Genomic DNA, 27315 nt, shown 5'->3' on the forward strand with positions numbered 1-27315 from the left:
CGAAACACAAGATAGAGTGTAAGTAATCTCCAATTTGAATAATAGATTTAATGAATGATGTCAGACAAAAGGGTAAATCTGAGTCTTCCTTTGCCTGTTGGCACACTTACCATGATTTAGTACCATGATTACTAAGGCTCTTAATTAATGAAAATAAGCATCAGCATATTTTTGATACCTTGATGTTTACTTAGAACAAGTATTTTGTCATTAGTTGTAATGGATTTTCTTTCTCTTATGTCAAACTTCTTGCAATCAGAGAAAGTGACACTAACTTGCCCTGTGTTTTGCCACAGGTTAGAGTATATAAATCATTTGTGAGATAGCAAGTGGTAATAATTTACTAAGGGTTAGTTTATAGTATACTATAAGTAACTCACTTATGCTGTTAATGTTAATAATTCATAGGAATATGGTACTGACTTTTTACTGTAGGAGCACAAGTGATAGACACAGAAAACTAGACCAGAGTCTCATGAATATATTTTGTGCAGAGCCTTTTTTCATGATACGCATTATCTCTTAAGTCCGTGTGCATAGCCTAAAGATTATACCAATGACTCTAATAGGGCGTTGGGTTTCAGGTGTGTTATGAGTGCTGAAAAGCAGTTAGTTTGGGCCTACCCAGAGAAGCTGTGATTTAAAATATTTTAATACCTACTTTTATGTACTTCACATTCTAAAAATTTCTCTTGTAAAATGTGTGGTGTTTTTCACATAATGTAAGTTTTCAGGATGTTTCTCTTCACATTTACTTCTGGGCAATCTTCCTATAATAACCAGTTATGAAATCTCTTTGCAGTATTGCCAGCCAGACATGAGGATTATAAAATAAATTTTCTATTGTCATGGCTTTTGGATGCCTGGGTTTCTAAACAACCAAAGGATAACAGGAACTAGAATATTTTTGTGAGGGAGAGAAATGTGGCTTCATGACTTATTCTAGAAAAGGTCTTTAAACCTTCTCGCCCCTCTTTGTCAACAAAAAGTGAAAAGGAAAACGAGGAATTATTTTCTTTTTCCACTTTGACATGTTCCTTATAAAGCAAGTTTGAGGTGAGGCTATGGAGCTACTTTTTTGTTAAAACTATCACACTCCCCATAGACTGTTCTCCTGTGCTGAGATTAGTAACTTTAAGTGTTACTATAAAGGTAATGAGACTCAGTTTTAAAGATTGATCTAGGATACTTTTTGGAGCATAGTAAATCCGAATAATGAAACCAAAAATTTTAAGCAGATGATTCTCAAGCAAAAGTCCCACCTTGTTTTGGCTAAACTCCAATTTTATAAAAATCTGTACAGATTATGTCAAGTTTTCCTTTTCACAAGAAGAAAAGATTCAATGCTCGAGGCTCATTTTTGCTTCATCATTTACTTTTCATAATCTAAATGCTCCCATGTAAACTGGGGTGGCTGCAATGTGACTGCTGACAACGGGCCAGACAGAGCTGCCCCTCATTCCTCCTCTGGCAACGCTTTTCTACGCACAGGAAGCAGCATCTTAAGGTTGGGAGTTTGCCAGTTATCAGTCACTCTCGATAACTGCCAAATCTGAATTTCCACCTAACTCCGTCTGGACAATGGCACAGCCGTTTTCACATGTCACCTGAAAATGTTAGTAGACATTCTAAATTAGAAAAAGGATTAAGTTAGGTTTAAAAGCTCAGTGGAAACAAATAGATGAAACTAAAAATAGTTTGGTATGTTGCAACTTCCTTCTAATCCAAATAGCAAAGTATATTTTCAGGTTGAGGAGCTCAGAGGTACAATTGCAGCCTGGATTACCTACTTAACTACTCACCACACTGCCATTCTCCCTACACAGACTGCTTTGGGCATGTGAGGTGGAACAATGGATTCATTTACCGTTAATAAAGCTTTCTTAAGCTATGCATTAAATGGGGAAAATACAAGGAATGCTTTGAATAAAATTATTGTCATAGGCACAGTAGGTTTAACATGAAGCCCCTGAAATATGAGCTACAGGCCCTATCATTTCAAAAGCCCTATACTTAATTATATATGCATAACTTTGATTCTGTTAAAAAGAAGAGCCCCTCAAATTACCTAAGTTTCAGGTTCCACAAAAACTAATTAAATACTAACTAATACCTTGTACTTCAAGTAGAATGTGTACATTGGCGAGCAGGTGAAGTGCAGGCATTAGTTAGTAATTAATAATAATATCTGGCCACATTATCTAATTAGTAGTGGCATTTGCAAAGCTGACCATAATGCAGATGTCCGCCTTTGTCACCTTTCCTTCCCGTGAGAACATGTGCTAACCCGTGAATGAACGTCTGCTCCTATGCTGTGGATGAGTGCCCATCGTTAAGATGAACTTGTTCTTTTTCAGGTCAGGGTAACCAGGTCATGTTGCAGGCAACTATAAGAGTCTGTCCTGGGGTCACTGTCAGCACCCAGACTGTATGAAAGATGAGAATTTGAAATTTTCATTTTCTAAATTTGATAGGGGTGTCCTACCTGCCACATTAGGCATTAATAGTTTTGGGTCCACCCTCAAGGTGAGCCTCACTAATGGAGAATGTAATTTGTTGTGCACAAACACAGATCCCTATGCAAAAAATTACATACTTAATTCAGTGCTACCAAAATAGTGATTTGGGGTGTCAGTTTTAAATAACACTGCACATAATTTTTAGTAGTTTAGATAGCAAGCCTTAAATGTTTTATTGATTGTTTGGAAGTATTAAAATGAAGGATTTTTGTTATATAGTGTTTTTCTTGGACATTCTAAAGCACTTAACAAAGACAAGTTTGGAATTCTTCATAGCACTGATATGTAGAAATGGCAACAGTTTCAACTATATTTTATAAAATTAAGCTAGATTTCTGCATTTCTCTCAATTTCTCATTTCAAGAGAGTGATGTTATTCTTATGTAGAATTAATAAGATATTTGAAATGTATTTGAACTATTTTTCCTGCAGTTCCATTTCAGTAGTAGTTACAATTATAATTTATCTTTCAGACTTTAAATAGACTAGCAGCTTTCTGTGAAAACTAATGAGAGTGAAATGCAAGAGTATATTTTAATTCACAGTTAATAAAAAATAACAGGATCAGGATTTAACAGCCCCTGAAAGTCACCCATAATTTGAAATTTTAAAATATTACATGTGGGAGCAATAGTGATTATATGCTTTTGACATCCCCTTGAGTTATTTATGATGGATGTGGGCTTTGAATACATTTCACATCCATTAACAGTGGGTTTGGCTTAAAAGGATTCTCTTCTTGAATCTTAAACAATTGTTGAAGGTAATTCCAAAATGAAAGAAACTGAAGCACAGATTTACTAGATAAAAGAAAGAACTTCATAAACAGCAGGCTTGATCAATGGCATGTGGAAACAGGCAGACCATTAGGTGTGCTAAACTGGACCTTTGCATGTTCCATTGAGGATTAGTATCTAAATTCCTCAGCTTCATCTACCAGTCATCCCATACTAAAGATAATTTTTCCCAGTTAATTTTAACGATGAAAAATAGAAGTACTAGAAGCACATGCTACAAATGCATTTCTTCCCACCTATTTTTTTTTTTTGGCAAAAACATCATTTCTAATAAGCTAAGCCTTAACTATAAATAAAATAATACATTAACATTGTAAAGGAGAAGGATAAATTCTTGATGGAGTAAAGCCAGAATCAACAATTAGTTTTAAGGCAAGAAAAGCAATAAATTTCTGCTTGTAAGCTAATAAGACCTGGGAAGGGTCGAGTCACATTATTTTATGTACTATTGTTATATTCCATATTGTTATTTTCATTTCATATGCGATGTGTATTTTAAAAATTATATTCCTGCCCTAGCTGGTTTGGCTCAGTGGATAGAGCATTAGACTGCAGACTGAAAGGTTCTGGGTTCAGTTCCAGTCAAGGGCACATGCTCAGGTTGCAGGCTTGATCCCAGGAGGCAGCCAATCAATGATACTCTCTCATCATTGATGTTTCTATCTCTCTCTTCCTCGCCCTCTCTGAAATCAATAAAAATATATTTTAAAAAATTATACTCCAAATTCCAATAAATCATAATTACTCATAGTTGAACTTTTATTTCTATGTACATTAAATATATACATTATTAAATGTTATATGAATGAGTTTATAAAGCAGACGCATATTCAGTTTCAAATACAACCATTACACACAGCCATATTTTGCTCAGCAATGGAAATTAATCTTTAAAATGATTAAAATATAATTATTTAACTACAGATGTATGCCAATGACTTAAATTTTTTTAAGCCTTTTGTGAGGTTATTCAATATTTACTAAGCATCAAGAGTTCACTTACTACCCAACTGACATATAGAATTGTGGGGAGTTATTAAGACACTTCAAGAGAAAAGCAAGAATCGTCTGTGCTAGTTTTGAGGTGTGGAACATTTTATTATAATGTACCAGTTGTACAACATTGTGCAGTGCTGCTCATAGTAGAAAATAGTTTTCTCCTTGACATTATCTGTTCTCTTGAATATAGTTTGGCTATTTATGTGTGACTTGCATACCTAAGAATTAAGTGATCAGGAAAATAAACAGGTCTAGCCAAAGCCCATTTGTATAGGTCCTAGTTAAATCTCTTTGACTAAGCTTTTAATTCTACTCAATTATTTCCTGTGAGTTCATGGTAAAACCTTCTGACAAATAACCACAAGTTGACTAGCTAGTGTTACATCCTACAAGTTATTTTTTAGGAAACATCAAACTAGTTATGACATTGCCTGCAGCTCTAAAACAAATAAAAATAAAATATTGTAATTTTCATTTCAGATGCGATCTGTGAGCCGCGTCTTTAAGTTTATAGACATGCAAACAGAAGAAAGTATGTCCACCAAATCAAGAAAACCATCCAAGGATGGACAGCTCTCGGAAGTTATGATTATTGAGAATCAGCATGCGAAGAAAGATGACATCTGGCCCTCAGGGGGCCAAATGATCGTCAAAGACCTCACGGCAAAATACATAGACAGCGAGAATGCCATATTAGAGAACATTTCCTTCTCCATAAGTCCTGGCCAGAGGGTGAGATTTCAACATTGCTTCCTTTTTTAGACCTGGATTCAGTAAGTTAATCTCAGTAGCCTAGAATGATGTGTTCGTAGAATGCGTTTGTAGCACCATTATTGTAGACTAGGATCCATACTGAACACATATATTTCAAGTTGTTGTTATATGGAGCCATTATTTTTTCCATATGAAATTTCGTTTGCAGAGTCCTGCATCTACATAATAGATTAATTTAAATATGATTCCACTTACAGAATATCTATTTGATTAGTAGGTTACTCATTAAAGAAGTCATTAAATAGAACAAAATTATAACATTTTAGATTTTGTACCCTGTGACTATCTTCCATTTTCTGTAAGAGAAATATCTTGTTGATCTCATCTTAAATTTTACCTAATTTACACTCTGTCAAAGAAGTGGTACTTTTGTGCTATGCTTTTCCCCGTTTGTTTAGTTGGAGTTTTCGTCAAGGTATAGATCAATGTTCCCCCAGTAATCTACTAAGCAAATTTTATTACTTAATGAGCAAAAATAACCATGCATTATTTTGAAACATTCCTTATGGATCCCAACACTGGGCTGAGCACATAGAAAGTACTCAAATATTCTGATTCTGGAACTGATCCTTGGAGAAAGAGATGGTCATTCTTTCTACATTTCATGTTCTATAAATGTGGTTTAATATTGTCTTCAAATCTCATATTCTGGGCCACTCCATAAATCTATACAGGAGTATTATATTGTTTTGATTGTTATCTTTTTTTTAAAAGACTGAGATAGAATACAAGAAAGCCATGTCTTATGAAAACTGAATTTAAAAACTTCATGTCTTTGTGGATTAATTTCAAATAGAAATTTTTAAAAAAATTATTGAGAGAATGGTCAGGAAAGTTTATTAGGCCTCCTTCACTATCACTAGCTAGGAAGAGATTGTTATCACTTGCTTTTTTCCATAGGTTTAGGAATATTTGATAATTTAATGCACTGGATGAAGTTTAGTTTAAAAAGAATATAGAATGAGCAAAAAGTCCCTGCATACCATTTTAAATGGCTTAAAATAGCACACTGGAAATTTTGACTCATCTTATTAAACTTATAGTTAAGATAAATAAATTCACATACTACTAAAATTAGCCTATTGTATTTCTTTTTTCAAGAAAATATGTTTTTATTGATTTCAGAGAGAGGAAGGGAGATGGTGGGAGAGAAAGAACATCAGTGATGAGAGAGAATCATCAATTGGCTGCACGCCCCCTGACTGAGAATCAAATTGTGACCTCCTGGTTCATGCTGGTCGATGCTCAGCCACTGAACCACACTGGCTGGGCTATTATGTTTCTTTATATTATAAATAATGAGTTTCTTCTTTTTTGATAGAAAACAATTTTAAATGGACATAAATGGGAAGACTTTAGTTTTTTGGTTTAATTTACCCCTGATTTTAGGATGAGGTTATTTATGGCTATGTGTTTTATATTACAGCCTTCATAAAATCTCTGAGATTTTTGACATTTTTGCTTCATTGTTGAACTCCAAGAAATGTTTAAGTTATGCTTTGGAACTATGTAAAAGTAACTATTCCTTTTCGCTCTTCCCTCGCATTGAGAAAAGTATAATTATTTACTTACTTTGGCTTTATACATCAGGGAATGAAATCTGCAGCTCAGTGTCCCTGGAGTCACCAGGATGGATGCCCAAAGTACTGTCATCAAGTTATAAACAAGAGCAACAAATAGTTTTATATAAACCAGGGTGGAGAGCTGTGGTAAATGATTTGCTCTCCTTCCTCTTGACACCCTCCCTTCCCTTAGCTTTACCAGCGCTCACTTGCCCACTCAATTAAATTCAGCCAAGTGCTAGTAGTGACAGGATCTGCAGCATTCTCACTTCCGTACAGTTTCCCTGATGTGAGAGTAGTAATCAGAGATGCTGTAAAATGAGGAAGAAACAATATGCATAGGCATTTTGTTTCCCCTGAACATATATATATATATACACACATACACACAGGCTATGTGTGTTCCATAACTATTCTTTGCAAGACGTTGTCTAAATGCTATGGGGGAATTAAAAAGTTCTCACATGAGGCTATGGATCTTGCCATCCAAAGAGGGAAACTAATGTTTATTGGGTGCTTATCATGCCCTAATCACTGTTTAACGACCTTTATTTGCTATCACATTTGACCTTATTATAACTCAAAAGGTAGATATTATTGCCCTTTTTGTGCACAGTGGGAGAAACTGAAGTTCAAAGAAGTAACTAAGGTAGCAGGGATCTAAAACCCAGGTCTATCTGACTGGAAAGATTTTTGTGGGTTTTTTTCCACAACTTGCCACTGCTTCTCTTAAAAGAAGGAGTAGAATAAGGGGATGGGGGGAGGAGAGAGAGAGAGAGAGAGAGAGAGAGAGAGAGAGAGAAGTTTGTCCCCAAAAATGACAATCTAAAAGAAGTCCAACATCCAGTAAAGGCTGAGGCAGATTTATTGTGAAGCTAACAAAGCTTAAGTTTTAAATTTCAAAGAGCTTCACTTGCCTGACTCAGTTACTCTGAAAAGAAGGCACTGAGACTGTTCTATTCATGGTACAATGTACTTACAACTAGCACCAAACCTAACACTGTTTAACTCTCCACGTAATAGTTTGATTTATCTTGATCCAAAATCCTCAGAGAGGAGGTGCATTGAAGTTACTAGAAAACACTGACTGGATATTAGGATAGATCTTAAAAGCTTGTTTGTGGGAAGTACTCTGGCTTATTCAACAGGTCACTGAGAAAGCCTGACAAAACAAATCCCGGAAAAGAATTAGTGAGTGCCAATTACATAAACAACAAGAAGACTTTGTTAGGTACAAACCAGTAAGATTCCTTGGTGTTGAATGAAAAACATGTCAAACATGCTACAATACAAGCTGTTCAATAATATAAGGAAACCAGAGCAAAAGCTAAAAATTTTAAAGCCAAACAAAAGATTAATAAATGGCCTATGATTCTAGTCTCATCCCAACATAAAAACTGAGTTCTCTAAAAATCAGTATTTGCATTTTAAGGAAAGGGAACATGTCATTTATCCTAGTCATTAAAACCCTGACCAATGATTTGGAGCCTGGACCTCAAGGCATTTTTTATCAAAAATTTTTGATATGATCTTAGAGAAAATTACTTCCTTTTATTGAATTTTCCTTCTCTCTATACCTCACCTATACAAGGCATATTTAGATTGCTTATACAAAGCTTTACTGTTGTGCTCAAGTAATCCTGACATATGGTGAATAGGTTTGTACAACATGGGCTGATTCAAATATGGAAGTTACATTATGGAATTTCACAAGATTTTTAAATTGAGCATTGATCTAGAAATTGACCAAATTAACAAAATCCATTTGTTTGTTAGATCGACTAAGTAAGTTTATGCATTCATCTGCCTTTCCCTTCCTCTCTCCCTCCCTCCATCTCTACTTCACTTCCTTCCACCCTTCTTTACATACATGCATACATACATACATACATACATACATTCATCCTTCTATCTGCCTGCCCCTCAGTCAATCCAAATAAGTATTTATTGAGCACTTTATATGGGCCAAGGTGCTGAGAATTCAAGGGGATACAAGATAGACTGCTCTGCCCTTTAAGAATTAATATTCTTGGAGTTAACACAAGCAATAATTAAAAAAAGAATAAAATAATAAATAAAATAATTACTGATTGTGATTAGTTGTATAAAGAAACTCAAAGGACTGTTGTGTATAGCATTTGGTTTATCTGGTTTTCTCAGTTATCTCAGAGGACATACGTTTTTTTCAACTGCAGTTGACATGAAATATTATATTAGTTTCAGGTGTACAACCCAGTGATTACACATTATATAACTTACTAAGTGATCTCCCTGGTAAATCTAGTACCCATCTGATACCATACATATTTATTACAATACTAGAGCCCTGGTGCATGACATTCATACACTGGGGGGGAGGGTCCCCTCAGCCCTGTCAGTGCCCTTTTGCAGTCCAGAAGCCCTTGGGGGATGTCCAACTGACAGCTTAGGCCTGCTCCCCGTGGGGCAGAGAGTAGGCCTAAGCCAGCAGTCGGACATCCTTAGCGCTGCTGTAGAGACAGGCTGCTGTGCTCACCAGCCATCAGCCTGCCTTGTGGCTGAGCAGCACTCCTGTGGGAGCACATTGACCACCAGGCGGCGGCTCCTGCATTGAGCGTCTACCCCTGGTGGTCAGTGCGCATCATAGTGACTGGTCGTTCTGTTGTTCGGTCGATTTACATATTACCTTTTTATTACATAAGATTATTGACTACATTCCCTATGCTGTACTTTATATCATTCTGTAACTACCAATTTGTACTTCTTAATCCATTCACCTTTTTTTACCCCTCCCCCAACTTCCCTTTCATCAAAATGGAAAACATACATTTTTTAAGGTCTCATTATAGAGCTCTTATGAAAAAAAGACAATTGTGTCATTATTGTTTATTTACCAGTTTATCCCAAAGGCCTAGTTTATTTCCAGGTTCCTAATAAGTGATTAATAAGTTATTATTAAAGATTATTATATGTGCTAAAGCATTTATTGTGTCTGTGAACTGATTCTGGTTTGCAAACTATTACTAGTCTGTGATAAATATGGAAAGTAAGACTAAGCATTTGGAAATTCATTTTTATTATCCAATTTTTAAAGTACTGATGTGCAGTACGTTAGAAACTAAAAACACAAAACAATATGTGACTGTCCTTTACCACAGATGATGTGAAAATCACTATTCTGAAGGACCATTTATTTGCTCAGTTCTACTGTAAAAATGGCTGAATGATAAAAAAAAAAAAAGGAATAATGTTAAGAGGAAGGAAATGAACATCTATTCAGTGCCACTAAACGTTGGGCAGTTTATTCATTAAGAAGTGCAGGAATGTTTGAGCTCACTCAAAGCACCTTCCCCCGAGTGCTGGGTCTGAGTTAACATCAGAGCACAGGGCTGGGCTAAGTTCCTGCAGCGCCTGCTCGCCCCTTGCTCTGCATGCTACGCTCTCATGGTCTTCAGTAACAAGAATGGTTTTTACTTTCCTTTAGTATATTTTTTGTTTCCCAGAATGCCCTTCTTGTCAAACAGGATGGATGTAAGAATTTGATTTGACAGCTGTCCAAGTGCTTATTCATGAGGAGTAGCAAGGCCCAACCTGCCTTCTCTGGGATTGTGTAGCTCACTGAACTTAGTCTTGTTTATTGTCAGGCCTGAACTTGATGCTTGCTTATTTATAAAGGACAGTATCTAAGTATTAGGACTGTTTCAGACTCATTCATTTTCAAGCTTGTGTTTATGTTTGTAACTAGATCAAACTATAGGTCTCTGCTGCTGGCTTAAGCCCACCCATAGAAATGATGTGCATTCAGACACTGTATCTTTGCTTTTCATTGATGGAAAATGGGCATTTTCAACCTTTTTGCCATTACCAAAGTCAGGGATAAAGGAAGCCAGCATCAGGGATCCAATTCCTTATGGACAGTTTCTGTATTTACTTTCAGATAAATATTGGTCATAAGTGGGAGTACTAAAAAAGGTTTGAGTAAATAAGTGAAAATCTTTCTCTGGTGATTATTTAAAAATAAACAGTTCCTATGGTTTTTTATTGAAGTATATTACCAGATTACATTTATGATAGGGTATCTGTATGCCACAAAAGTAATGCCATCACTCTTATATTCTAGGTGGGCCTCTTGGGAAGAACTGGGTCAGGGAAGAGTACTTTGTTATCGGCTTTTTTGAGACTGCTGAACACCGAAGGAGAAATCCAAATAGATGGTGTGTCTTGGGATTCAATAACTTTGCAAGAGTGGAGAAAAGCCTTTGGAGTTATGCCACAGGTAAGCTGGAAAAAAATAGGGAAAAAAGTAACTAAATATAATTTTACCATTATTTGATGTTTGCAATCAAGAAATTCACATTTCCCTGCAAAATGTATTTGTTATATATTTCTGCCCATTTTGTGCAGTGTAAACTTTTCATTAGGAGAAGAACTATCTCTAAAAGTTCAGAATTCTCTGCTATCCAGTTATTGAAATATTAATATTTTTGATGGCCTGTCCCAGAAGACATAATCTGTAGTAAGGAGGCTGGGGCTTTTGTCCCGCTTCAGTGGTCTGAGTTTCAAGTCAGCGACCACAGCAGGTTGAGAAATGCTTTGCGAGATATGAAAGACGCTGCTGAAATCACCAACACTTGGAAGCATGAGGTAGTGGAATTGAAAGTAAAAATGTAATGATTGTACTTTTGTTCTTTGGATAAGAATAACCATGTCAGATTAACCTGTAGCTATTTTTTAAAGAAAGTTATATATATTTTTTTTTCTGAGAGAAAGGGGAGGAGGGTGAGAAGACAATAATGGGATGGATATGGGTAGAAACCACTCTAAGAGAAGTTGAGATTTAGGAACTAAGCTTTTTGCCTGGTTCTGGCTCTGCCTACATGAGCCTCTGGGTTGCAAGTTGTTTTTTTTTGTTTTTAATTGAATGTATTGGGGTGACATTGGTTCATAAAACCATAAAGGTTTCAGTGTACAACTCAATGAAACATCATCTGCACACTGCATCATCTCAAGCAAAGTCTTTGTCCATCCCCTTTCCCCCCTCCCCTGCCCACCTTTACTTACCCTCCCCCTCCCCCCTTCCCTCTGGCTATCACCACACTGCTGTCACTGTCCATGTGTTATGTGTATATTTTTTTTTTTGCTAATCCCTTCCCCTTCTTTTTTTCAATGTCACTCTTTGATCTGGGTCACACACAGTATCTCTAGCCTCACTGGCTTAGTATCACTGTTTTATTGCAAAAGGACTTCTTACATATGAGAAAAATAGCAACAGTTCCATTCTAAAATGATTCAAATGGAAACCAATGAATATCTTTAATGTGAGCAAATCTGAGAGGCATGTGCTGCATATCTACTAGTATTTGCTCTCATCTCTATGGATATAGTCACTGTTTCAATGATCACTTTGCCCCCTTTGTATTAATGGACACTGAATCCACTCCACTACCATGGTGCTCACAATTACCTACTTTTATTACAAAATTAAAATGCTAGGGACATCTCCCCGGAGATTGACTATAAATCCACCTTGAGAAAAAAGCTTGTATTTTTTAGATACTTTTGTGTAACATTTGCTCCTCTCAACTAATGAGGCACTAAATATTGTAACTGCTAAAAAGATGCTTTTCATTCATTTGTCTAGACTTTGCCTTGTTGCCAGAAGCTTAATCCTGGTTGAACTTTAAAAAACAATATTGTTTCTTCAGAAATAAAAAAAGGGATTATCAAGTGGTCTAAAGATAAACAGTGGGGAGACAAGTATCCCGAGGTGATAGCATGAGGCAGATGGCAATGTGGAAGAACACAGAATAGAATTTGGTTGTCTGAGAAGAGTTGCTGTTCAGTTGACGTTAATTATTCTGATTCCATTTTTAACTACAATAATGAAGGTTTGTTTCCTTGTTGTTCTTATTCACAAAAACATGCCCATTAGAATAAGCAACGTTCTAAAAAATAATTTCAGTTTGACTGGGAATCCTTTTGTTTATCTGCCATGTGATAGAGAGGTTTTTGTTTTATTGTCTGTTCTATTTAGGAACCTAGATATGCAGGAACCTGAACATGCAAGACCTGCAGAAAAATAGAGTGGGCCAGAGTTGTAAAAATTCTTTATCTTATCTTTCCACCAAAGTGAATCTTCCAAGCACCTTTATTTCATTTTCTCTCTCCTATGCCTGTAAGCTTTTTATAAACGAAACAAAAAATACTTTGAGATATGCCTTTAAAAATGTGTGATTGTGCTCACAGAAATGCTTCTCATTGTACATGTTTATGACCCTGGTTTCTGGGACTGTTTCTGAGTGTCACAGCATGTCTATAGACAGAATGTACTATTTCCTCTACATTGACACCTTTAGAACATTTAGTGACTATCCAAGAAATAGAGAAAAGGGGCAAACTCTTCACACCTTTTTAACATCCAAACCAAGAGATGCTTTTACTGGAAGTTCAAATCACATAATTTTGTCCCTTTCCTGGAGTTTGACCTTAAAAAAGAAAAAGAAGGAAGAAAAAGGAATTTAAAATCCTGCAAAAACTTTTTCTTTTCTTTTCTATCTTTTCCTTCCTTTCATCTTTCTGATCTGGCAAGGGCGTAGATCTCTGACATTGAGGTATCAGAGATCTCTCGGTCAGTTAGTCACTTGTTTTCATACACATGAAACTGGAATTTTGAACAAGAAACGTTCCCTTTCCTTCAGTGATCCTGAATCCTATGCAATCACAAGATGCCGTTAGTTTGGGCAAGTTCATGCAATTGTGTTTTGGCTTTTTCTGTTCTTCCCTCCTGTAGCTAGAAAATATGCAAGAAAGTAATCTTGGAGAATGCAGCTGGCCAGGAATTAGGGGATTGTGTACTTTGCAAGGTGGAGCCTTCTTTAATTTGTTCTATTTTGCCTGTGAGCTCTGAGAGCATGGATAGTAAGACCTAGAGTCAGAGCCCAGTGGGCTTAGGCAATTTGAACACTGAGACTTGTTCATTAATCTTAAGCCTTAGTTAAGCCCTTAATTCATGAAAAACAGAGAAATAACTTTAAAATGTATTTTCAAAGCTTCAGTTACAAGATTGAAAGGCTGCAAAGCTATTCCGAGGGAATGACAGGCCTCTTCTTGCAATGAGACTTTGATCTGAAACTAGTCCACGCCCACACATGACTGCCACTAGAGAGCTGGAACATCTTTTGCTGTGAGAGACATTACTTAAGCCCATAATATGTATCTATCGATCTGAACAATGAAGTTGGGAGCACAGCAGTTCTCATTCAGTTTAACAATAATTCACAATTTAATAATTTGTTATTGAACTCTTTCTTTATGCTTAAATTATAATAATCATTATAGATTCTATAGTTATATTAGTGGTATTGAGCTCCCCATTCAACCTGTGAGCTTCCATTGAGAGACTCAAAAGTACACTCATTGCCATAAGTCAGGGATCAAAGGAAAAAAACAAAAATGATAAATTAAACATATATAGTCATGGGTCCAGGCACAGACTAGTCAGGGAGTGCAGTGGGCAAGTAGGAGAGAGAATCCAGCCCCACCACATTACTGTATTCTTAAGGTGATAATTAAAGTGGGCCGTAAAGTGTGTAGGTTTTAGAAAGGGTCCGAGCAGGGAGTTATGGAGAGCATATTCCAGGATCCCAGGCAGGGATATTATGAACAAGGACAGAGAGGGGAATTAGAAAAAGTTGGGGGAGCAAAGGGCAGAGGAGGCTATATGTTAGAGAGTATTTGGAGAGAGGGAAAGACTTGGCAAGTGAGGAATAGGTTGACCCTTGAGCCAGAAGAGGTGGTGAAAGGGTGTTCGTAGGGCGGGCTGCTGCCCGCAGCACGTGGACCATGGACTTTAGGGAGCAGAATCAGGGGCAGGGCAATGGGCTGAGAAACTCGCCAGCTGTACTGTAAGAAGATAATGAGGACAATGAGAGTGGAGTCCCAGATTCAAGAAAAAAGAGAAAATAAATGGTATGGTCATTAGTGCAATACAATCTTAGTATTTCTGAGCCAAAAACTTTATGTCTTTGATAATTTGGTCCGATCTAGGAAACATTTTTATGCTATCTCTGAAAAAGTATATCCTAAAAAATTGGCTCTAAACGCTTTTAATGCATTAAATGACTTTATAGGAAGCGATAATTTGAACACCTTAAATGTAACCATTTACATACAAATAAATGGTATATACATTAACCTTATAAAATTATCTATTTGTTATAAGCCTTAAACATTTTTTTTTAATCCTCAAATGAGGATATTTTTCCATTGATTTTTAGAGAGAGTGGAAGAGACAGGGAAAGACAGAGAGAAATATCCATGTGAGAGAAACACATCGACTGGTTGCCTACTGCACACGCCCTGACCAGGGCCTGGGCCAGGGAGGAGCCCACAACCAAGGTACATGCCCTTGACAGGACCCTTCGGTCCGCAGGGCGATGCTCTATTCACTGAGCCAAACCGGCTATGGCAACCTTAAACATTTTTGACTGTTCTTGTTAATAGATGTTCGTAAAAGCAAGGCAACACTTATTTTTAAACATTCTATAATTCAATCTCACATTCTTGATTTGTTTAAATTGCTTGGATTTTTATTTTACAGATTAAACTTAGAATAAAATTTTGCAGACATTGCCAAAAGACAAGAATAAACTATGTTTTGCATATTTACAACTGTAAACCTACTTTTTCCCAACCCTGTATATATTCTGAGCCAAAACAAAAAAGCACTATATCCTTGCCCTGGCCAGTATGGCTCAGTTGTTTGGTCTATGTCCCATGCACTGAAAAGTTGCTGGTTCAATCCTGGTTAGGGCACATGCCCAGGTTGTGGGCTTTATCCATGGTAGGGGACATGCAGGAGGCAATCAAAGTTTCACACTCACATCAATCAATCAATCTCTCTCTCTCTCTCTCTCTCTCTCTCTCTCTCTCTCCTCCCCCTCCCTTCCTCTCTCTCTAAAAATCAATGAAAAAAAAATTTTTTTTTAAATAAAGCACCATATCTTCAAGGATAGGAGTCATTTCTCTGACTCATTTAATTTATTCTACATTCAGTTATCACAGAATCCAAATTGCTTTTTTGTTTTTCACTTGATATCCAAGGCTGAAGCATCTATTACAGTGAAATACTAGTACTAACAACTCCGAGCACTCCACGTAGGCTTGGCTGTCTCCACTGCGCTGAGGAGTCAGCTTCAGGAAAGAGATTAGTTAGGCAATGAACATCGGTGCTCTCCTTATTTTTTCCTTGAGCCCCAAGAATTACTCTTTATACCTTATGTACAGGACATTGAATAAATATCAAATATTTGTACATCTTCATTTTCCTATGCTGAGTAGTTTCCTAAAAGAGAGATAGAGGATCATTGTGACTTATAGCTTCAGGGATATATTTCCTTGTTCAATAAGCCTGACAGTGTCACCTTGGCCAAGCCACATGACTTCTCAGGGTCTTCGCTATTTCATGTGTAAGTCAGGGAAAAGGATGTAGGTGACCGCTCAGCTTTAGAGATGAGTTTGTGGAAACTTCACACAGTTTAGAAAACAGAACTAAACACCTACTGCCACCCTGGAAGCAAGAGAGTGCCAGACACTATTTGTAACACAGGAATGAAATGTTTGAATAATTGTATGAAATTGAATTTTAACTGAACTAGTTCATTCAGTTAATTTTTCTTTAAAATTAAAGTATTACCTTAATGCTAGACAATAAACTGTAAGCAAAAGACTTACAGAATTTCTGAATGGTACTAAATCCACTACATCTAAAACTTTTGGATGTCTAATTTTAATAAACAGCTTTCTTCATAATTTTTAATATATACCTATTTGAAATAAATTATTAGATATTGCTATACATTTGATAAATATTATATATAAATTATTAGGCCATTAGAAAAAGCTAGGCATACTATTTCCCAAGTAATTATATAGAGATATTAAAGTTTTAATGGGTTGTTAGTATTATTTCTTTAAAGACTATGGGTTTTAGTACTTATTCTTACCAAAAGAATAAAAATAATATGTGCTGAACTCTGACCATCCTATTTAATAATAGACAAACATGGTAATTAACCGTACCTCTGACACGCTTCCCATTGGCTAATCAGGGTGATATGAAAATTAACTGCCAACCAAGATGGCGGCCGGCAGCCAGTCAGCTGAAGTGAACAGGAGGCTTGCTTGCTCCAGTGATGGAGGAAGCCAACATTCCCCGCCTGCCGCCGCCCAGCTCTGAGCTGCACTCTAAGCAACTATGTTGCAATTATAGAAGCTAAACAATCCCCAGAAACCTGCTTTCAGCCAGCCGGGCCTCAGAGCTGGAGCTGCAACAGTGTTTCAATTATAGAAGCTAAACAAAGCCCAGATACCTGCTTTCAGCAGCCGAGGTCTCAGAGCTGGAGCCAAACCTCAGAGCTAAAGCCGGCTCTCGGCTCCAGTGACAGCCATAGAAGGTAAATAAATCCCAGAATTAAAAAAAAAGAAAAAAAGGAGAGGTTGGGAGCTTCAGTCACCTGCCAGCCTGAAAACGGCCCTCAGCCCCTCACCCAGACTGGCCAGGCACCCCAGTAGGGACCCCCACCCTGAAGGGGGTGTGACCAGCTGTAAACAGCCATCATCCCCTCATCCAGGCTGGCCAGGCACCCCAGTGGGGACCCCAACCCTGAAGCAAAACGATGGCGGCTAATTTGCATACTGAAGGCGGGCGGCAGCGGGCAAGGCTGTCCGTGGTCTTGGACCCGGATCCATGACCTGGCGGGCAGGGCGGCAGCACTTGAGGCTGTCTGCGGTCTGGGACCCGGATCTGTGACCCTGCTGGGCGGGGGGCAGCGCTTGAGGCTGTCGGCGGTCTTGGACCCAGATCCATGACCTGCTGGGTGGGGGGCAGTGCTTGAGGCTGTCCGCGGGACCAAGTCACGGATCTGTGACCCTGCTTGGGGGGGTGGGGGGGCAGAGCTTGAGGCTGTCCACGGTCCCGGGACCCGGATCCGTGACCCTTCCCGGTGGGGCAGCAGCTTGCACAGGGGCGGATCGGCTGGGGTTGGGCAGGGCAAGACGCCTGGCTTCCGCCTAGCCCCAGTCATTCTGGGCAGGTGAGCAGCGCAGAGAGCCTCTGGACAGGGGAGGCAGGCTGGCAGAGAGCAGCCTGTACTCCCCACATGGCGGTGGTGACAGCTGTGAGCGCGCCAAGCGGAGCCTGCAGGCTGAGCTGAAGTAGCGCCTGCAGGCCATCAGCACCCAGGAGTGGCTGTGCAAGTCCCGCCTCCTGGCCCAGAAGGTGCAGGATCGCTGGGAGAACCACCATGGCGGGCCAGACTGACGTCCTCCTGGCAGCACCAGGGGTGTTTGCAGATTTGCACATCCCCCCCTGGCGTGCACATCCCCCAGCACACTGTCACCCTCCCGCGCCTGCAACAGTTGCAAACCAAGGCGTGCACAAGTTCCTCCCACCTCTCCACCGCACTTCCATCAACCTGGCATGCCAAACACCCCCACAGGATGTGCACACATCCCCTCTGATGCGCTCACGTCCTTTGGAGAGTTCCTGGGTGTTCTGGGTGCTGAGGGTGGGCGCCTATGAGATGACAGTGAGAGGGCGGAGTGGTGATGCCCTGTTCCCACGAAAGCCAGTGCAGCTACAAGATCACCTCTAGGGGGTTAATGCAGGTGCTGAGGCGGGAGCAGATGCAGACAAACACACCTGGTGGGCATGGGCGGCCCTCTCTGAGGTGCCTTCGGTCAGCATTCAAGATCAAGAACCCAGAGGCGGGGAGGAATTCCGTCCTCTCAGTGAAACAATGGGATAGTCAGGGCGACTGTAGAGGAGGAATGCGCACTTTGGGTGCCAGCACCCATGAGCGAAGGCTGCCCTGACTGAGCCTCGCTTGCTTGGGGCCTAGCGCACTCCTGCCAGGCAGCGGGTGACAGGACGTGCTTTTCCGAATTAATGAGAGAAAATGTTGATTCTCCTGCTGCCCACGAAGGTGGAAAGTGAAGTGGGGAGACATGTGGGGAGTGAGCGAGGTTCCCTGTCTGGGGGTTCCAAATCTGCTGTTGGTTTCTTTCACCGCTGACTAGAGATATACAGAGTGTCCCCCCAAAATGTATACACATTTTGAATACCTACTAATTCCAATGGTTATAAGCATAAGAAAAAAACAACAATGGAGCTGTTATCTGTTAAAAGTGTGGGCACAAACAGGTAGTTGGACATTCCCTGAGGGGTCTCAGATTGGAGAGGGTGAAGGCCAGACTGAGGGGCCCCTTCCCCCACACACACACCCCAGTGCACAAATTTCGTGCACCGGGCTACTAGTCTACATATATAAAAGGCTAATATACAAAGTGTCCCCTTGGGAGTCCAACTGGGAGACCGGGAATTTGATCACTCGCTATGACATACTCTGACCACCAGGGGCGGTACTGAGCAAAGGAAGGCCCTGGCCAGAGGCCGGAAGGCCCTGATCGCCAGGCCTAAGGACCTGTGCAGGTCCTATAGTATTTTTATATTTTTACTTTTTATCTTGAAATCAGCCCATTTATTTATTCAGGAAACATTTATTGAACATATACTATATACAACGCCTTTGAGTTAATGACAGGGTATACAGTAAAGTTATAGTGTGGAAGAGATGAACATTACAAAAATCACAAATGCATGTATAATTTTAATGCTCACTGAGTATGTGGCTGGAGTGAAAAGGGGCAGTGTGGGGAGAAGATCACTAAATGGCCAGAAGAAGTAGAAGGGACTAAATTTGGTAGTGTCTGTTGACCATCTTAAAGATTTTACATTTTCCCTGAGTGCAATAGAAAACCACTGAAAGCTTTTCAAAAAGTGGAAGACATAATCCAATTTATACCGTAGCAACTGCTTTGGTCATTAAATGAGAGTGAATTGGGAAGGGAGGCAAGATTGAAAGGAAAGAGACCAATTAGGAGGTTCTTGACATCTTCCAGAGAGAGATGTCTTGATGGCTTGAACTATGCAATAGCAGTAGAGATTTTAAAAAAATAAATAGATTTGAGATATATTTTTGAGAAACCAATTCACAGGTCTGATGATTGATTCCATTCAGGAAGATTAGGGAGAAAGTTAAGTCTTTGATGATTCCCAAGTTTCTGCATTGAGGAAATGAAGGTGCTATGAATTGAAATGGAAAACCTAGAGGTAGAGTAGATTTGAGAAGAAAGATGGCATTATCCATTTTACAATGAGAACACTGAGGCTCAAAGTACTTGGGTTCTTATTTATAGACTAAAGGCCTAATACATGGAATTCATGCAAGAGTAGGCCTTCACAGCCACAGTGGCTGCCTCAATCCCTCCCTCACAGTTGCAGGTGGCTGCCTAGATCCCTCCCTCTCAGCTGCTGGTGGCTGCCTGGATCCCTCGGCTGCAGCCCCAGCTTCATTCCGGAAGGACGTCTGGAAGGATGTCCTGTCTAATTAGCATGTTATGCTTTTATTATTATAGATATATCCACCAGGTCAGAGCTATATTATATACCATCTTTGCAAACTACATTACCTTTAATAACTTCTGTGTTTGGGTTGATGTTATGATACCTTTGGCCTCTACCCATGGTTGTCCAGAGCACTGGCACTATTCCATTTGTCTGCAGTAAAAAGTTCTATTGTCTTGTTCCATTGGATATGTAAGTCCTCTTGAAACTTACAAGGACCCTGTAGCCCATATAAACCCTTCGACTCAGACCCTGCATAGGAAGAGGAAGCTAACCTCTCCACTGACAGTGCAGGACCTGAGCTGTGGCCAGGGGCATGGATGGCAGTGCTGTGATCGAGACTATCCTCCTGAGTGCTGTTGGGATCCTGCCCAATCTTTAATCTTTTCCTGGAAAAAAAATTGGTCCCCATAAGACTTGAGGTATTTTGCTATGGTGGTGAAGAGCTCAGGTTTGAAGACAAATACCCTTGGGTCCTGTTAGCTAAGTGACCTTGGAAAAGTCACTTCCATTTTCCCTGCTGTGATTTCTTCATGTGCAATAATAGGATCTGTTATTAGGCTGATATGAAGAAAAAGAGATGCCACATGTAAAGAGCCTTACCTGGCACCCGGTAAGCCTGCCATAAGCCAGGCTTCTGTTTTCCAGCCACTTAGTTCCCAGTGGAGATGACTTTTCTGAAGCACATAATTGTCTGATGCTTGGTAACCCCCCATGGTTGTTATTTCCCATAGAAAAATGTAAAAAATAGTAAATGGCAAAATTCCATTGGCAAGTCTTTGAACTTTAGATACTAACTAAACCCAATTTCTTAAATAATGAATTGACTCAAGTTCTCAGAGTCACTTCCTCTTTATTTCTCCTTAGTTTATCAGAATTATCTTTGTCTGCTCTCTTTGGCTTATTTGGATATTGCATTCATTTACTTGGCAGCTTGGAAGAGATTGCACAGATATACTTCTTACACATCTTATCATCTGATGAGTCATCTAGCCAACTCTTATATCCACTTCTGTAATGCAAGGTACACATCCCTAGGAAGTTAAGTAATAGCAGACAAGGCTTTGAGGAGGGGCGGGGGGGGGGAGGTGCTCTAGAGGGTTCCTGAGATATTTAGCAACACCTTTGTTTTTTAAGCCATAAATTATGCCCTGGGGAATAAGGTCTCTAATATATCTCCCCTTGACTTTGGCTGCCATGGTGAGGATATTCGAATTCTGCCTGAAAGGCACAGATAGCATCAATCTGTAGGCATCTTACCTTGTGCATTTCCTTACACATCAGGTTGTCACTAAGCATTCTCTCCCAGTCTAAAGCAATTTGTGAAAATTAAGCCTTTAAAAAATTCAGTTCTTAATTATCCTTTCTGGATGTTACTAACCAAAGGCAAAACCAAAAAGGCAAAGCAAAAAATTATTCTGAACATTAGTATAAAAAATATTTTTCAGTTCACCCATAGGCACAAAGAGAGGACTAAATATTTTTATTGTATCAGCACTCCCCAATGAGATAGCGAATTTATTTTAAAACATTTTTTAATCATATAGGTTGACCTTAGTAGACAGTGACATGACGTGGCAAGTAGAGTGTCTAGGGTGACACTGAGCAGTGCTCCATGCAGGGAATGAGATTGCCATTGTGTTACTTCAGCAGGATCAACCTCAGCCTGCCTCCCTTCCCTCTGTAAAGTGCATTCAGTTAAACAAATATTTGATTTCTGCGCTTCCACTGATTTCTAAGTGAATTCCCCTGTGCCTGACTGGTTTTGGAAGTAGAGGTGTGCCTTGTTTTTATAGACCAGATTAACATGGATGTTTAAATAAGTATCTGTAATTTAATTTCAAAATCCCATAGGAAGCTATGTTTATAATAGAAATTCAAGGAAAATACATTAATATAAAATAGAAATTTGTTCAAACCATTGTGACTCATAATCTTATAATCTTTAACTATTAATTTAATATTATACTTGCTTATAAGAAATATTGCTGGGAATAAAACATTTAATTTTCCACAGTTTACAGTGATCTTAATTTCTTTATCTTGTGGACATTGGGATAAGAAACATGTTCATAAGGGGCTTCAAATGTAGCTATATTTTATTTCTTAAAAACTTACAAAGCAAATACAAAATTTTAAAAACTGAAGAAAACTAGATGGTAATTACATGGGTGGGTGTTACATTATTTTAAAATATGTTTTTTGCTTGAAATATTTTACAATAAAATGTGCAAAAAAATAAAAATATGTTTAGGTTATTCATGTTTTCCTCTTTGTTTTCTTATTGCTATAGAAAGTATTTATCTTCTCTGGAACATTTAGAAAAAACTTGGATCCCTATGAACAGTGGAATGATCAAGAAATATGGAAAGTTGCCGATCAGGTAAGGATGCTAACAAATATTTTGAAAAAGGTAGTTCATACCCACAACAAGAGTGGCTGTCATAGCTGAGATAATTTTACACACGTGTGTGTGTGTGTGTGTGTGTGTGTGTGTGTGTGTGTGTGTGAAATCAAAGAACTCTAACATACTAGAGCACCCAGTACTTGAATTAGACCTCCTCCTATCCTCAGTGTTTAGTCTTCATCTATCAGGCCCCAGAGATAACATTTCTGTGGCCTTCGTCCCTACCAATGTGCATCAGTGAGACATGAACCGGGAGACCTACAGCACCCACAGCACACCAGGATTATTCCTGATACAAAAAGTCATCTCTCTACACCTTGCAGCTACTCCCTCTCTGGGTTTTGAAGCTTCCCCAGTAGAAGGAGAAGACTTTGCTTTGACATGATGTATTTTTCTGGGAAGCATGGTTTTAACATATAAAGATGGTGATCATTCTAGGACAACTGCAGACGACTACAGTCCTCTCTGGAAGCCACCAGGAGTCAACTGCCTTTAGAGAGTGTGCTGGCTATGAGTGCTTCTAGGCACAATGCCACATGACCTAGATACAGCATTCTCCATTCTTCATAGTCATTAAGGCACCACATAGGACACACACAAATTAAAACAGAATCAAAATTCCTAAATAAGACCCTGTATTTACCCAATAGGTGGCTTATTACAATTGAAGGTATTATACACAGGAATTTGGGGTGAGAGAGAGAGCTAGAGTGAAATGCTTGGTTCCATTAAAAAAAATATTAACTGTAAACTGACAATTTTTGAAATATAGGCATTATATTAAAGTAAGAGGCAACATAAATTGCTCTATTTCATTAAACTTGAGGTTTAAGTTCCAAGCCCTGGATGATGACACACTACAACTATGAGACCTAAGTAAGAACTTTGAGATACAAGGGTCTTTTTAGGGAACAATATCATTCCATTATTTCCTGTATTGTTGGTCCCTGTAGCACAATTCCCACATGTTCTTTCCTTTTCTGCCTTCATTCAGAATGGATCTTGTCAGGAGCTTTGAAATATCTGTTAGTGTGAAACACTTCCCCACTGAGTGCCCGACCTTAACATGCCCCTAATAAAATGCACTTAGATTAACTGTTTTCAGTATCAAAGTTTCCTATTACCCAACAAATGGGAGATTTTAAAGGAAACATTAACTAAATTGGAAGTGACACATATTAAGGAAGATCTTTGATGTGACTTCCAGAATGAACTATAGGGACACAATATTGTGGGAGAGAAACTTGGAAAGGAAGGCATCAGACTGTATAAAATCTGCAAATATTGCCAAGTCAAAATAAAACTTACAGGAAATCAGCAACATAAAAATATCTAAAATTTTAGAAGACATGGTGAAGATTTTAAATACCAATAGGATGCAAAAGTGTTTTTTTATTTGATCAAATTGTATTGAGGTCTATCTTTTTTCTGATCATCTTTTTAATAATTTGCAAACAGAGATGTTAATGCTATTCCTACATGATTGACTTCATGTGCTTTGAGCGGTGGTGATAAGTTTTTGCTGCAGAGGCCCTGAAAATAGCATAAGAACAAATAAGCAACAGCCCAGAGAAGTAGAAAAGGCATTGGTTTAAAAGAGGGCCTGGGCTTTCGTCCTAAATGGTTGATCATATAACATATCCAAACAGGAATATTTAGGGGCATGTCAGTTTCTAAACTGGACAGGATACTGGGAAAATGGTGTAAACCAGGATGATCTGGGGACGAACCAGGATGTATGTCATTTCATCGAGTCCTCTCTGTGACCTTGGTATGACTCAGGTCTCTAAAGGGAAATAAACTGAATAATGGCAGGTAGCCAAACTCCTGAATCATATCCCAACAGCACTTGGAAAAAATTCCCCTTTTCCCAAGTGAAAATCACAAGCACATGACAACAGTAGCCCAAGAAACACTTTATTCCTAAGCTTGGATCTGGAGGGAAACTCTATTGTGAAGCCTTACCATTGCTGACCTACACTAGATTGTGTGAAGCCATGAGGATCATGCCTAATGAGTAACTCTTAAGGCTTGGAGGCAAAGCGGCCCCAAACAGCTCCCTGTCCCTTTGTGTCATAGGCCCACCCCTTCACCTTGGCACTCTGTGAATTGAAACGGTCTAATTTCCACATCCCAAAACAAATCAGAGACAGATAGCTTCTCCCCAGAATCACTGACTTTACCAGGTGTATGGACAAAGAGAATTTCATAACAGACTGAATCCCAAATTGGGGAGTCAGGGGATCCCCCCCCAATCTGGGATTGGCGGGGGGGAGGGCAGCAAGGCCCCTGGCTTTGTGGCCCAGTAAATTGATAGCATTGTTATAATAGTTTTTTATTTTTCAATTATAGTTGACATATAATATTATATTAGTTTCAGATGTATAACATAGTGATTAGACATGTAGTTATCTTCTAACATGATCATCCCAATAAATCTAGTACCCATCTGACACCATATATAGTTATTACAATATTATTGACTATATTCCCTATGTTGTACTTTATAGCCTCATGACTATTGGGTAAATACCAGTCTGTACTTCTCAATCCCTTCCCCTTTTTCATCCACCCCTCCAACTCCCCTCCCATTTTTCAAAATGTTCTCTGTACCTCAGAGTTTGTTTCTGTTTTGTTTGTTTGTTTATTTTGTCTTTTAGATTCTACACATAAGTGAAATCATATGGCATTTGTTTTTCTCTGTCTGACTTATTTCACTCAGCATGATACCTTCTAAGTCCATCCATGTTGTTTCAGATGGCAAGATTTCATTCTTTTATGATGGAGTCATATTCCATTGTACATATGCACCATTTCTTTATCCATTCAAGGTTTTTTGGGGTTTTTTTGTTTCCATTTTCATGAAATATTTTTCCATCCCTTTCATTCTGTGTGTCCTTCAATCTGAAATGAGTCTCTTATAGATAGCATATGTAAGGGTCTTGTTTTTTTTTATTATTCATTCAGGTAATTTTTTTATTTCTTTTCAGAGAGAGTGTGGAGGGAGAGAGAAAAACATCAATGTGAGAGAGATACATCGATTGGTTGCCTCCCACAGTGCCCTGCCTGGGGGAGGGGAGCAAACTGCAGCCCAGGTATATGCCCTTGACTGGGAATTGGACCCAAGACCCTTAGGTGCAGGGGCCGACACGCTAGCCCTTGGGAAACATTGGCCAGGACCACCGTATGTCTTTTGATTGGAGCATTTAATCAATTTACATTTAAAGTAACTGTTGATAGATATGTAGTTATTGCCATTTTCTTATTCATATTTTTAATATGTTTTATTGATTTTTTACAGAGAGGAAGGGAGAGGGATAGAGAGTTAGAAACATCTATGAGAGCGAAACATCAATCAGCTGCCTCCTGCACACTCCCCACTGGGGATGTGCCTGCAACCAAGGTACACGCCCTTGACTGGAATCGAACCCGGGACCCCTCACTCTGCAGGCCAATGCTCTATCCACTGAGCCAAACTGGTTAGGGCAATATTTTTAAATCTTCTTTTTCTTAATGAAGTGCATTCAACATTTCTTGTAATACTCATTTGGTAGTGATGAACTCCTTTAGCTTTTTCTTGTCTGAGAAGTTAGTTCTTTATCTCTCCTTCAATTTTAAATGATATTCTTGCTGGACAGAGTGATCTTGGTTGTAGATCCATGTTTTTCATGACTTTGGATATTTCATGCCAATCCCTCTGGCCTACAAAATTTCTATTGCGAAATAAGCTGACAGCCCTATGGGAGCTCCCTTGTAGATAACTAACTGCTTTTCTCTTGCTGCTTTTAAGATTCTCTCTTTGTCCTTAACCTTTGGCATTTTAATTATGATGTGTGTTGGTGTGGGCTTTTTGGGTTAATCTTGTTTGGGACTCTGCACTTTCTGGGCTTGTATGTCTATTTCCTTCATCATGTTAGGGAAGTTTTCCATCATTATTTCTTCAGAAGGTTTTCAATTCCTTGCTCTTTATCTTCTCCTTCTGGTTCCCTTATGATGCAAATATTGGTATGCTTGATGTTGTCCCAGAGGCCTTTAAACTATTCTCACTAAGTGGCCCTCTTAGCGCAGTAGGCAGCGCGTCAGTCTCATAAACTATTCTCACTTTTTTGGATTCTTTTTTCTTTTTGTTGTTCTGGGTGTTTTCTTCTACCTTTTCTACCAAATCACTGATTCGATCCTCTGCTTCATCTAATCTACTGTTGATTTCATCTAATGTATTCTTCATTTCAGTTATTTTATTCTTCATTCTGACTGGTTCTTGTTTATGTTTCCTATCTCTTTGTTGAAGTTCTCACTAAGTTCATCTACTCTTTCCCTAAGTTCACTGAGCATCCTTATAACCAGTGTTTTGAACTCTGCATCTGATAAATTGCTTGTCTCCATTTTGTTTAGTTCTTTTTCTGAAGTTTTGTTCTGTTCTTTCATTTGGGACATGTTTCACTTTCTCCTCATTCTGGTTGCCGCCCTGTGTTTGTTTCTTTTTTAAAAAAATATGTTTTAATTAATTTTTAGAGAGAGAGAAACATCAATGTGAGAGAGAAACATAGATTGGCTTCCTCCTTCATGCACCTGACCAGGGATTGAGCACACAAGCTGGGCATGTACCCTCACTAGGAATTGAACTGGTGACCTTTTGGTACATGGGATAGCCCTCACCCAACTGAGCCACACCTGTCAGGGCATGTTTCTGTGTATTAGAGCTGCTATGTCTCCTGGTCTTGGTAGAGTGGCCTTCTACAGTAGGTGTCCTGTGTGGCACAGTAGTGTAGTCTCTCTGGGCACCTGAATCAGGTGCACCAGGTGTATCTTTTGT

The 27315-nt window shown here is 38.9% G+C and overlaps 1 protein-coding gene across 9 annotated transcripts in view; it reads left to right on the top strand.

Moving 5' to 3' along the window:
• CFTR (CF transmembrane conductance regulator) overlaps positions 1–27315 on the top strand; it is a 197365-nt gene that overhangs the window by 155597 nt on the left and 14453 nt on the right. For all 9 annotated transcript variants that reach the window (XM_059711630.1, XM_059711634.1, XM_059711632.1 and 6 more), the window contains 3 exons: positions 4796–5047; positions 10751–10906; positions 22389–22478. In XM_059711630.1, the coding sequence (XP_059567613.1) occupies positions 4796–5047; positions 10751–10906; positions 22389–22478 (498 nt within the window). The remainder of the gene's footprint in view (positions 1–4795; positions 5048–10750; positions 10907–22388; positions 22479–27315) is intronic.

Source organism: Myotis daubentonii, chromosome 10, assembly GCF_963259705.1.
Source record: "Myotis daubentonii chromosome 10, mMyoDau2.1, whole genome shotgun sequence".
Lineage (NCBI taxonomy): Eukaryota > Metazoa > Chordata > Mammalia > Chiroptera > Vespertilionidae > Myotis > Myotis daubentonii.